The sequence below is a fragment of the Dendroctonus ponderosae genome, unplaced genomic scaffold (assembly GCF_020466585.1).
Source record: "Dendroctonus ponderosae isolate FM_Combo_2020 unplaced genomic scaffold, Dpon_F_20191213v2 Dpon_F_20191213_2, whole genome shotgun sequence".
NCBI classification, from domain to species: domain Eukaryota; kingdom Metazoa; phylum Arthropoda; class Insecta; order Coleoptera; family Curculionidae; genus Dendroctonus; species Dendroctonus ponderosae.
Window position 1 is genome coordinate 11,263,142 of NW_026018165.1, and position 11,740 is coordinate 11,274,881.

The 11,740-nt window shown below is 33.4% G+C and overlaps 4 protein-coding genes across 4 annotated transcripts in view; 2 read left to right on the forward strand and 2 right to left on the reverse strand.

Moving 5' to 3' along the window:
* The window catches only part of LOC109546301, a 520,465-nt gene that overhangs the window by 422,077 nt on the left and 86,648 nt on the right, over positions 1–11,740 (reverse strand). The gene's annotated exons all lie outside the window — the stretch shown is intronic.
* LOC109536780 (general transcription factor 3C polypeptide 3) lies at positions 121–6,001 on the forward strand. Its single transcript, XM_019903138.2, has 13 exons — positions 121–339; positions 405–611; positions 667–849; positions 910–1,144; positions 1,678–1,792; positions 2,874–3,143; positions 3,195–3,325; positions 3,420–3,664; positions 3,721–3,861; positions 3,941–4,114; positions 4,267–4,419; positions 5,549–5,748; positions 5,819–6,001. The coding sequence occupies exons 1-13, from the start codon at positions 243–245 to the stop codon at positions 5,969–5,971; spliced, it is 2,304 nt and encodes a 767-aa protein (XP_019758697.1). The 5' UTR covers positions 121–242; the 3' UTR covers positions 5,972–6,001.
* LOC109536791 (protein chibby homolog 1) lies at positions 6,369–7,682 on the forward strand. Its single transcript, XM_019903156.2, has 3 exons — positions 6,369–6,707; positions 6,946–7,061; positions 7,514–7,682. The coding sequence occupies exons 1-3, from the start codon at positions 6,539–6,541 to the stop codon at positions 7,607–7,609; spliced, it is 381 nt and encodes a 126-aa protein (XP_019758715.1). The 5' UTR covers positions 6,369–6,538; the 3' UTR covers positions 7,610–7,682.
* LOC109536778 (DNA topoisomerase 3-alpha) overlaps positions 7,720–11,740 on the reverse strand; it is a gene marked incomplete in the record, with an annotated part of 6,069 nt that continues 2,048 nt past the window's right edge. Inside the window, 14 exon segments of the mRNA XM_048663992.1 lie at positions 7,720–7,918; positions 8,169–8,385; positions 8,443–8,696; positions 8,798–8,917; positions 8,995–9,195; positions 9,647–9,697; positions 9,844–9,988; positions 10,057–10,177; positions 10,416–10,550; positions 10,610–10,777; positions 10,909–11,096; positions 11,200–11,336; positions 11,419–11,566; positions 11,621–11,740. Coding sequence (XP_048519949.1) covers positions 7,890–7,918; positions 8,169–8,385; positions 8,443–8,696; positions 8,798–8,917; positions 8,995–9,195; positions 9,647–9,697; positions 9,844–9,988; positions 10,057–10,177; positions 10,416–10,550; positions 10,610–10,777; positions 10,909–11,096; positions 11,200–11,336; positions 11,419–11,566; positions 11,621–11,740 — 2,034 coding nt within the window.

The following is an 11,740-nucleotide window of genomic DNA, read 5'->3' on the forward strand; positions in this document are numbered from 1 at the left end:
CTTATTGGGATCAAGAAAGTTTGCGACTAATTGCAGAATTATTTTTATTAATTATGCAATTATCTTGAAATGTATGAATAATATTAGCCCACTGAGTAACTTTGACAACGCAGCGAAAAGTATCTGAAGATGCCACAAAAACTGAGACTAACCCTGACTAACCTAACTTTATCTTACAAGTGCAACTTGTTTATTTACCTATATAATTAATACACCTACAAAAATACCAACAATATATACAGATGGATGAAAACAGCTTATTACAAAATGTTCCTCAGCTTGTGGAAGATGTTGAAGAAGATTGTGATAATTCTAGCGCTTCAGATGCAGATGAGCCAGGTACTACTCAATGAAGCCCCATTGGGAGCAATATCCACATTCTCTGCCAAATAATATGTTTGCAGATGTGTCCAAACCGAAAAAAAATACCTCAAAACTTTCCGTTCATCTGAGGGGCCTTATGGGCGAAGCTAATTTGAGATTTGCCAGAGGAGAAGTGGAATTAGCTAAGAAAATGTGTTTTGAAGTTATCAGACAGTCTCCTGAAGCCTTTGAGCCATACTTAACTTTAGCACAAATGTACGAAAATCAGAACATTAAAAAATATCGAGGTGGAACAGGAATTGATTTACAAAATCAGCAGTATTTATATAATAATATTTATAGGATTTCTAATGCTTGCTGGTCATTTACAACCATCAAATGCTGATATTTGGATCCGCTTGGCTGATGTCGAATTTCAGGAGAATAAAATATCCGCAGCAGTTAGTTGTTATAACAAGGCGATTAGGGCCGAACCCAGAAATATTGATTTACATATGAAAAGATTGACTTTGGTACAAGAAAAAGGTAGGAACATGTATTGTTCAGGCGGAACTGTTATCACCAAAAAATCTAAAATTATTTCAGTTCCAACTAGATCAAAAAGCATTCCTCTCTTAAAACTGAACATGGCCAAAGCTCTACCTAAAAGCAAACATGCTCAAATATTGCAGATTTGTACTGAAGTAGCCAACGACTACTTTAAAGTTAAAAATTACCCCAAAGCGATTGAAGCTTTGCAAATATGCACTAGACGGATACCAAACAACACCACTGAAGATGTGCTGAATATGATGTTGGAATTATTGCTCTTAAGCGAAAGGTATTTATATGCGTAAATTTGTTCAGTAGCTATTATTAATTGTAATTAACTTTTTTTGGTCATTTATAATAAAAGGTACTGCCCAGGTTTGACGCCCAGCTATGTAAGGCAAAGTACCAGGAACAAAATTATAAAGTATTTTTTAGTCTTTGTGTACGTACTTACTTGTGAGTGTCGTACTTTCTTGAGATATCTAGAGTTTCGTCTATTGGAAATTGATGGGGGTCCAAGCAGGGACTGGGGTTCTGCACCTTGCAAGGACATTTTAAAAATAATTATAAAATATGGAACAATCGACGGGTGCCCAGATTTATCCAAAATATCTAATGTTTCATGGCCCATATTTGAACAAAAAAATGTTGAACAGGCATCGAGCCCTATAGTCCATTAGAGATTAGTAGATATAATACGGAAAACAATCTTGCGCATAAAAAAATTGTGTGATCCAATGGGGTGGAAGGCTTGTTACATAAACACCCCCGTAAATTTGAAACCATTAGCATTTAAAGTATCTTTTAATTATTTTTTTCCAGATATTCAGAATGTCTGGATATATTCAATCAGTTCTGTGGCTTTCAGTTTGATATAACTCTAGGTGAAGGAACATCTATCACTATCAATTCCTTTGTCATTCCTGCAAATTTACATGTAAGTATATAACTGTACCTGGAAAACCAGTGGATATTTCGTTACTTGTAGATATCAAAATTATTTTTAATTAAAGTTGCTCTCATAGTGATAAAGTTGGTAACAAACTAGCAAAATATAAATTGGCATTGAGTGCAAAATTTTCAATGATTATGCGAAATAATGCTTTCGGATAATATTACTAATGAAAAATATTAGAAAAGTAGCTATCAATAGCGAAACTTCTGATTTTAAGAAGGAAATTTGATATAATTGTATTTTAATATACAAGGTGTTGAAATGAAAGGAGACAGTATTTCGAAAATTACTTCATAATCATACTTATACAGGGTGCCCCGTAAATTTTCGACAATACTTCGCATGACAAAAGGTCCATCCCCTTGAATTAAAATGGAAAAATGGTTTCAAGCTATTTACACTTTTTTGCAAATTAAACAAAACTGAGATCCTTGATATTGTGTCGTATTACTCTTATGTAATATTACGCAGAAAATATTATTTGGCATTTTAATTACGACAGTGATCGTAGCTCAAAGTATCAAAAGATTTGCATCAAATCATTATCATTATCAAATTTTGCATGTATGCTTTGTATTAAAAAAAACTTTATTTTAATACATTTCTATTACCTACTGTAGCGGTTTGACTGCATTCTGCAGCACGGGATGGATAGTTTATCTTGGTGCCATAAGCGCAAAAATTGCACCGTTCTTTTGTAATCTGAAATGGTATCTGAATCTGAAAGGATCGACATGTATTTATAGTATTTGCAGCAGGTAGGGGCTAATTGTGCCCCTAAATAAACTAAAAAAACCTAAATTTATTAGTCCAAAAGTTGAGGCATTTGCAATGTGCACCGCTGACATTTTTTCTATTTACTCTTGCTCCAATATTTTGGAGATAATAAAAATATATAAAAACTCTTTAGCTATAAAACAAATGACGAAAAGGGTTATATTGAAAATAAATCATTTTCGGACTTATAATCATATAAACGTTTCTTCTTAAAATAACTCAAAGAATCACCTCGTCCCAGTTAGGCTACGAAATTAAATAACACCCTGCATGTTTGACATTACAGCTTGATATCATCACAAAATTCATTGTGTGTCTCATCGGACTGCAGTCCTATCATTTAGCAGAAGGACTTTTAAAGGAAATGCTAGAAAAAGATGATATGGAAGTGAACGGCATGCTCTACTTTGATATAGCTGAAGCACTGATGTCTTCAATGTATTATAAGGAGGCCTTAACTATACTAATTCCTTTAGTCAAAACGAAATCATTTTCGTTGGCAGCCATTTGGTTAAAACATGCTGAATGTTTGACGCACTTGAATTTATTTGATCAGGTATAAACGACGGTTAGATATCAGAAAATATTTCTATTTGAAAAATTTTAGGCCATTGAAGCGTATTCCTCTGTGATAAAATTAGCTCCTAATCATGTAGATGTTCTGTATCCTTTAGCTATGTTGTTATTAAAGCAAGACAGGAAACAGGAGGCATTGGAAGTTTTGTCACAAGATCTAAGGTCCATTATTTTAATTATGTTTATTACGTGCCAATTAAACATTTTTTAGGTTTAAAGTTTAATTTGTACTAAACATAATTCTTCTATATTTTAGTTCAGGAAAGTTACATGTCGCTGTTCTGATCGAGCAAATGAAATTGCTGAAGCAAATAGGAGATCTAGAAAATTATTGGAAATGTTGTGAGCTACTTCTCTCTAGGCATTGCATAGTCTATAAACATTACTCCGAGCTTCGAATTGGCTTATTATCAAGAGCCTCAGTTCTTGCAAAGAAACAAAAGATTGCACGAATGAGGATGGTTCAAAAAGATTATGACGCCTTAGAATTAAATTTGGAAAGTATGGCGGCTAATTTTAGTCATTCAGCGACTTCAATCATTAGTGTTCGCTTTCAGATATATTTGAACCATCGGTTGAAGATGAATATAAGTTATACTTAAATATTCTTCAATTTGCGTTTGAAAATAGGGAATATACACAGCTTCAAAAATTTGCTTTCATGGGACTTGCATCCAAGCGCTTTCAGTCATATTTTCGTATGTATACGTTAATTTTATTTGCTAGAAAAGTGTTGATTGGTTTTACGTGAAAGGTTTATTGTTTTGTAATTTGCAGATCAGATATTCCTTATAGCCTGCTACGCATGTATTTTCAGCAAAGATTTTTACCATGGCTATATAATTGCCAAGGATTTGCTCGTACATAATCCTAACAACAATAATGCTTGGAATTTATATTCCATAATAGTTAGCAAATCGGACGAAGAAACTAAAATGGGCAGACTCTTTGGTAAGTCAAATGGAGCTTCTCACACAAATCTTTGCACATAAAAAAATTATAAGTAAAGAAAGCTGAAAAATTATAAGTCTTTGAACGTGAACTTAAGAGGCAGATTTGTACTAATAATAAATTATTTCATGCTCATCAATTTTGCTGATTAGATTCGCCATCATTAAAAGGGAAGTTGCCAATGAATCTTGCAGAACTAGTTAAAGCAAACCATTGTTGCGCAGTGGCGCACTATGCCGACTGCTTAAACTATTTTTTAAAAGAATACAAAAACACTCAATCCTCATATTCTGCATTCATGATAGGTAAGTAAAAATTATTTTTATTAACGCTTTTGGAAAAGCATGTGTAAAGTTTTAATTTGAAAAGTTTAACAATACGTTAGAAGGCTACTAGTGTTTTTAATTGAGAAAATTTTCAACCTCCTCCCTTGACAGAAATACATCCACCTGTAGTATCGCAGATGCATTGCTAAAAAGTACCTTTTATAGCCTATTTTCTTGCGAAATTATTGAGCGAAAGTTTGGGATTAATGCCCCTGAAACAGTTGAGATTAGCTTAAAGTAGTACGAAACATTTTGAGACAATGCAACATGCGTGGCAAAAACCATTTTCCATTAAACAAATGCTCTACGAGGACTTCTTAATATTATGCTAAATTATTAAGTATAATGTTTATTCTGAGTGAACATTTCAAGAACTAACTTATACATCTCACGAATCCATATATTGAGCAGTGTTTTGTACATTAAGCCTGTATTCAAATCTGAAAAAATATTTATTGGAAGCGGTTGATAAAGTTTGAAGGACCATTTTAGTAGAGCATTTCCAAAATTTTTTAGTTTTTGATAGAGTGCTGCTTTCAATCTGAATCAGACTTAAGCATTTTTGAGTTCCATTAAAAGAGCAGTATTATATTTTTTAACAGAAGGTATGCCTCGACATCATGCTTTCGAATATTTCTATTTCCTAACCAGATATTTTCAACCCTTTTAATTCAATGCCTCATCATTTTCGATCAAACTCCGCACCCGTGTGGCGTTTTCGAAATATAAATGCTCAAAGTCTATGACTTTGGGTCCCCCGAAGAAGAAAGCCCTGTTTCGATTTGAGCACCGATTGGTTAAATCAACGTTAATTAGTCCAGTCGATGAGAACTCCAATATGTGTGCCAAGTTTCAGCTTAATATCTTGACAAATTCCACATAGGCAGACAAAACAAAAAACTTGGTTTTTCTTCGACTCTACAAGTAGTTTTTTTGCCAGGCGGATTTTAATAGTAAACCACAGTGTATCAGTGTGATAAAAAAACTACCATGTTATTTTTCAAAATCGGAGCAAATATAAATTGTACTTGACGCCAAACTTTACATATGTGCCTTTATGCATTTTCACATTTCATGGATATTTTTAAACACTGTTTACCTTTATTAGGATTAACAATGTTGCAACAATACTGCCAGAGGAAGAAGAACACTATTCAGAAGAAATCGATGGTGGAAACTGTAACGTATCTATTTTTTAATTATGCAAACAATCGCAGCAAATATGCCCAACAAGAAGTTTACTACAATTTAGGAAGAATGTACCAACAAATTAGAGTTTTTTATTTGGCTGAGCATTTTTATAAGCTGGTTAGACCCATTACACCTAATTGAACTTCAGGGTTTGCTAACAATGTGGGTTTTTATGTTAATGTTCCAGGTATTTCAAGTCCAAAACGAATTTGTCGATGCCCATCCAGACTATTTAGATCTCAAAAAGGAAGCCGCTTATAATCTTCACTTAATTTATAAAACATCAGGAAACTTAGCGGCTGCTCGGCAAGTATTGTGGAAGTATATTGTAATAGAATAAGTTTAACTAATACAACCCTTATAAACTGTATACTTATTGTTTGATTTAGCAGTGTTTCTATCAGTCAGAAGGGAAATTTTCAGCACAGCAAGTGCTGAAGGAAATTTCCTAGAAGTCCTCAGAAACCTTGTGCTAAAAAAAGTGCTAATTTCTTTCAAACATTGCAAACCGAAAGAAATTTTTTAGTTCCGGTGCAGCCCTTAACAGTGTGTCAATATAGAATATGGGTTCAGCTTCGGTTCCGGTCCAGAAATAAAACCGGTTTCCTTCCGGGTCTCCGCTCCCTGATATGAAGGTTTTTCGTGAGAAGAAATTGTTTAAAAATTAGAATAAATTAAGAAGCACCCTGCATAGTCCAGATCCGGTCCTGCCGACCCCAACAAACGCAGAAGGGTTCTAAAGAAACGCGCGTTGTCGCCTAGTTACCCGAAATGATACAAATAAAGTCATTATTAAAAGCGAATGGAAAACATACATAAAAATGTAATAAATCGTCAATCTCCCAGAACATAATACCAAGATTAATCGCAAGTAATATTGTTTTGAAGAAAAAAACTCAAAGAGAAAATGCCTATTTTTGGTAGCAAATTTTCTCCAAGAAAAACACCCATTAGAAAAAGCAATGTCAACGTAAATTCTGATAAGCTCCTGGAAGACTTAGTTGGGGAGCACAACTTTGTGAAAGTATCACTTGGTGATCAGGAATTAGTGTTTGATAATGGTGAATGGATACCGAGTAAGTAAAAGAGATTTTTAAAGTGATTTTCAGTTGATCCAATGTAAATTAAAAGTCTAGTTTAAAATATAACTTTGTCAAAAGCCTAGACAAAAATAACTATGTCTATTAAACATAATCCGGAAAACTTATAAAAATGGTTTAATATACAAAACAGTCTGAAACGTGATGTAACAATTAAGCAACAAAGTGAATTTAATACGAAGAAATGTATTGAATTCACTTATATGATTTGAAGGTTCTGGCAAAAACAGTTCTACTCATAAAGTAAACCAAAAGCTAAAGAAAAAAAACCAGGAGCTTCAAGAGGAAAACAACCTGCTCAGAATTAAGTATGAACTAATTTTAAATATGGTAAGTAATACGTTGGGAAATAAATATATTTAATTACAAGAAAACTTGGAACAGTTGGTTCTATTTTTCATTCTCAGGTTCCCAAAGTTTGTAATGCAAACATTAAATAAACCTTTAATTCTACACAAAATTTGTTAAGAGCCTATTGCATTACAAAAAATGACATGCATTTTAAGAAATATTTGTTGTTACATCAGACCATTCATTTAATAAAATCGATATCGACTCTTTTGATCTTTCGTTTCCGGAGCTTCGTAAGTCTCTCAATATTTTTTAAATTTCATAGAAAAAAAGATAAACAACCGATTTTTGAACCTCGAAATGTTGCTTCTTAACGAATCTTCTTTAAAACGATATGGCATAGTAAAAAACAGGTAATGAGATTACGTACGATCTTCCAATTAAATGCGATCATTTTTCATTGACATCGAATTATTATTTGATGACAATAGTTATCTGAAATCACCGCCGGGCATCAAACGAAAGAAAAGGAGCTGGACAAATGCCGAAAATCAACAAAACGATTGGCAGCAACGTTTCCCAGTTGAGCATCCAGTTGTTCATATGATTTTGACTATTATTTAACGATGTATTTTTTTAGATAAATAAAATATTTCAAGCGTATGATTCGTGATTCATTTTTTACAATAGTAGTGAATTTAGAAATGATATAGAATTTTATTTGTATCTACCGACTACAACGAACTACATAGAAAAACATTATTAATACAAGATCTTGACAAAAGAGAATTAAATAAATTAAAACTAATTGAATGGCGACATCTCGCTCTTGAATACTTTATACAATGAATCGGTATGAATGGCTTCTTAGTTGGGGCAGTGGTTTTTGGTGTGTCCTAAAACAAATAAATTGAATAGCAAACAAAAGCACCTACAAAATATTTTGATTGCATTCTTATTATTTATTTTATGAACTATTGCCTTAATCGTCTCGCTATTTAAATGAAATAAAATACATTCCTATTAGTAGAATACAAAATAGGAGAAAAATTAAGTTGGTCGCAATTTGTTTTGATGCTACTTTGCAATAAATTTATTTAAACACAAACCCCTGAACGTTGTTTTTGAATATACAATTCAACTTACCTTCTTGTGCACATTTTCCACATTTTCGTTTGGCTCTTGTTCCTGAAGGTCCAGCCCCCTTTGTTTTTGTATATGGAGCTGTTCCAGTATTCGTTTTTTTGCCCTTCCCTCTCGACGTCTTATGCTTAAAACTCCAATTGAGATTCGTTCCACCATCTCCCCCACCTCCTCCGCCCCCAAAATCATCGCCGTCATTTCCTCCGCCTGCGTTGGGAACCTGGCAAAAAAGTTTAAAACAGTCAGCAATATTTTAATTTAATAACGTATATTTTACCTCATCAGCCCATTGGAAGAACTTGCAACCATCCACCATAATACTACAACAATAAAATTGTCTTCCTTTATTTGGTCCGTCTTTGTTAACCGTTCTCAGAACAGCCTTTTGATTACATCTGCACATCACATCCACATGGCTACTCCTTCCCGCACTAGTTGCAGTTTGGTTGTCGGGGATAGTGGTGTTTGAATCGTTGGAATCCCATAAGAAAAAACTACAAGCAGACTGTGCGCATTTATAGAACTGTCTTCCTAAAACACAATTATAATATTATATTAAGCACAGCCAACCAGCTACCCACAACTAAAAAACTAAAGAATTTATCGCTTTCTATGGAATAATTTCAACTTACCTTTGTTTGGTCCATCTTTTCTCACTGTTAGCAGAACCGCCTGCTGTTCACATTGACAAACTATATCAGTATTATTAGAAGAATTTTCAACATTTCCGTTATTGCCATACCTGAACTGTCCTAAATTATCAACAACAAATGAATAACAACTATTTGATGAGTAAAACCTAGAAAATAACTCGGTCATTGTGCATTACCTGATGATCCAGGAATATTCCCAAAACTTGGCCTATTGTTAATACTTCCAAAATTCGTGCTACCTATCGGGGAACTATTGCCAGAATCATTGAAAGTCTGATTTTGATTCCTGGATGTAAAATGGTTTTGAGGAATATTGTAGCTAGTGTTTTCGCGAGTTTGTCGTGGAGACACACGCGGTACAACTGGTTGGATGTTCGCTACAAATGCGAATTCATTTTGAAATTTAAACCTATTTTAAACTTAAAAAAAAATTACAAAAAAAATAAATAAGAAAAAATCACTAGATAAATTCAGGAAAGTTTCAAAATACTCCTGAGATATACTATAGTCAGAAAGCTAATCATAATTAAACAGCATTAATCTATCAAAAGAGATAGACATTCCTTGAAACTAATGGGTTTTTCGAGTTTTTAGGCCGTCGTTGGGTAGAATTTCTTCTTTGCACTTTAAAGAAGAAGAAATTCTACCCAACGACGGCCTAAAAACCCGAAAACCCCATTTGTTTCAGCATTAATCTAGCTTGAGAAAAAAAACAATTTAAAAAGTAGAATCAATTTAAAAATAATGCCGTAATAAAATACATTTCATGTGTACATTAAAATAGGATTAACACAAATTATAATGTGACAACTTTTAATTGGAACTTACTTCTTTGGTTTACAAAATTGCGAACTGGTTCCGTGAAAGCAGCACCATTAGCTAAAATAATATTAATATCGTATAAAAACTTACAGCAATTTTTGAATAATAGTAATAAATCAGAAATAGTTATTGTCAGTTTCAGCAAGTCTTCACACGGTTTATTTCTAAATGAAATTATTCAGATTATACAGAATTGTATTTACCTCTTCTAACACTTGCTAAATTAATATTGAGCATTTCTATAACATTGGGATCACATCCACCTATACATACATTATTCGGGTTGGGTTCTCCTGGAAACGGATTTGGCCTAAATGTAATTCTGAGCAGTTTAAAATCTGGTCCACACTAAAAAGCACAAATTGACACTCGAAATTCAAAAATACATCTTAGATTCTATCTAGAAACTACATTACCTCCGGGCAATATTCATCAGTAACGTCAATATTTTTAACCATGCTCGGAAACCATGCAGAATTTTTACAATCCGGATATCCCAAGCAACTTAAAAATTTACTACTTCCATTCTTTTTGGTCCTGAAAAATCATGAAATATTGAGAACTGGGAAGTTAACTGTTTTATCTATTTCGTTTTCTTTCTAACTTAGATGTTTTGTGCCTTTTTTAAGCTTAGCATCTGATGATTTTGGCTTTTTATCATGGTTTTATTGCATTTATCCGCCGCAATGTGTTTATTTTTAATATATCCACCAAAATGAATATTTCATTGCATCGCTCACTTTTTTGTACCTTTTAATGCAGCGTTTGTACTTACCTAACTATCATATCTTGGCCGCATTTTGGACATTTTAAGGCAGGTTTAAAATCCTGACCATTACCGGCAACGACTGCATCTGGAACGTTTTGAGGTCTATCGTCTAATCTATTTGCCAGACTATTATCGATAAGCCTGACGAAAAAAACCACAAATTCAGTAATATTTATAATTAAAATATGCTTCGAAAATACCTCATTTTTTCCGCTACGGTCATAAACACGGCTTTGTACTTTTCAACTTGCTCTCGTCTGACAACTTCAGGATTTTTCAGTCCATCACAAATCAATTTCAGATCTTTTTCAAAATCAGCGCGCAAAGTGGGCTTGGCCAAAGAAACTTCTAACCCGATATCGTTGTACCTGTAACAAGTAATCTACAATATTTAAGAGAAAATGCCTACTTTTCCAATCATCCGCAATTCTTAGAGATTAGTGGTCAAGAAACACTGTTTGAAAAGTTCGTATAGTTTTTGAAAATTAACTAAACTCACCCTTCTACTAATCCCATTCCAAGATTTCCAGGAACAAAATATATATCGTGTAAGCCGACGTACTCCCTTGACTTGATAGTGTCTATATGCTCGGCATGTGTTGCATCGGTACCAATTCCATGCTTTTCCATTAGGGCAATAAGATCAGCTTCAGTAAGCAATTTTGGAGGTGCTGTTTTGCTCTCAACCTGCAAAAATTCATGTCATTGAAATAAAGTTAAATTATTTAAGCTCTAATTTTACAAAATCGTTTTCTAAAGATTACAATAAATAAATAAAAAGCATACCCACCAATTCTAAAACAGTTGGGTCAAACGTGTCTCCTTGCTCATAATTGTTTATTTCCTTAGCATTCCATTTCTCATAAATATACACATCTAGGTAGTTCTTTTCCAAAATAATTAACCCTTTAGCTGTAAACTTTTCACCTGAAAAAATATATTCTTGAACGTATTAAATGACACTTCGGCGTGTTAAAATAGTTTCAGTATTATTTGAAAATATACTTACCGGCTATATCTACATTAACTACAGTTTCAAACCCCTGAGCATCTTTATGTACACAAGCTAAGAAATGTCGTACAATATATTCATAAACTCTTTTCTCGTTTCCTTGTAGATTGTCAGCATATTTTGTGGGATGTATTGGAGGATGAGCCTGAAAAACCGTTCGCAATAAAGCTGCAAAAATAGTTGAGAAATAAATTATTACTTGATCAGACTTTTTTCCTTGCCTGGGCGTAGGCCCACCTTCAGCCATAACACGGCGTGCAAATGGACCCCACTGGTTATCATTCTGTTGTTGTTCAACTAAATTGGCTAGATTTAGTTC

What these genes read in the sequence shown, in the direction of transcription:
- LOC109536780 (XM_019903138.2), top strand. Translation starts at nt 243, where the DNA reads ATGGATGAAAACAGCTTATTACAAAATGTTCCTCAGCTTGTGGAAGAT. An exon ending in TTATTGCTCTTAAGCGAAAG is followed by an intron (nt 1,145 to 1,677) that starts GTATTTATATGC and finishes ATTTTTTTCCAG; the next exon opens with ATATTCAGAATGTCTGGATA. An exon ending in ACTTGAATTTATTTGATCAG is followed by an intron (nt 3,144 to 3,194) that starts GTATAAACGACG and finishes GAAAAATTTTAG; the next exon opens with GCCATTGAAGCGTATTCCTC.
- LOC109536791 (XM_019903156.2), top strand. Translation starts at nt 6,539, where the DNA reads ATGCCTATTTTTGGTAGCAAATTTTCTCCAAGAAAAACACCCATTAGA. An exon ending in TAATGGTGAATGGATACCGA is followed by an intron (nt 6,708 to 6,945) that starts GTAAGTAAAAGA and finishes TATGATTTGAAG; the next exon opens with GTTCTGGCAAAAACAGTTCT. An exon ending in ATGAACTAATTTTAAATATG is followed by an intron (nt 7,062 to 7,513) that starts GTAAGTAATACG and finishes TGATGACAATAG; the next exon opens with TTATCTGAAATCACCGCCGG.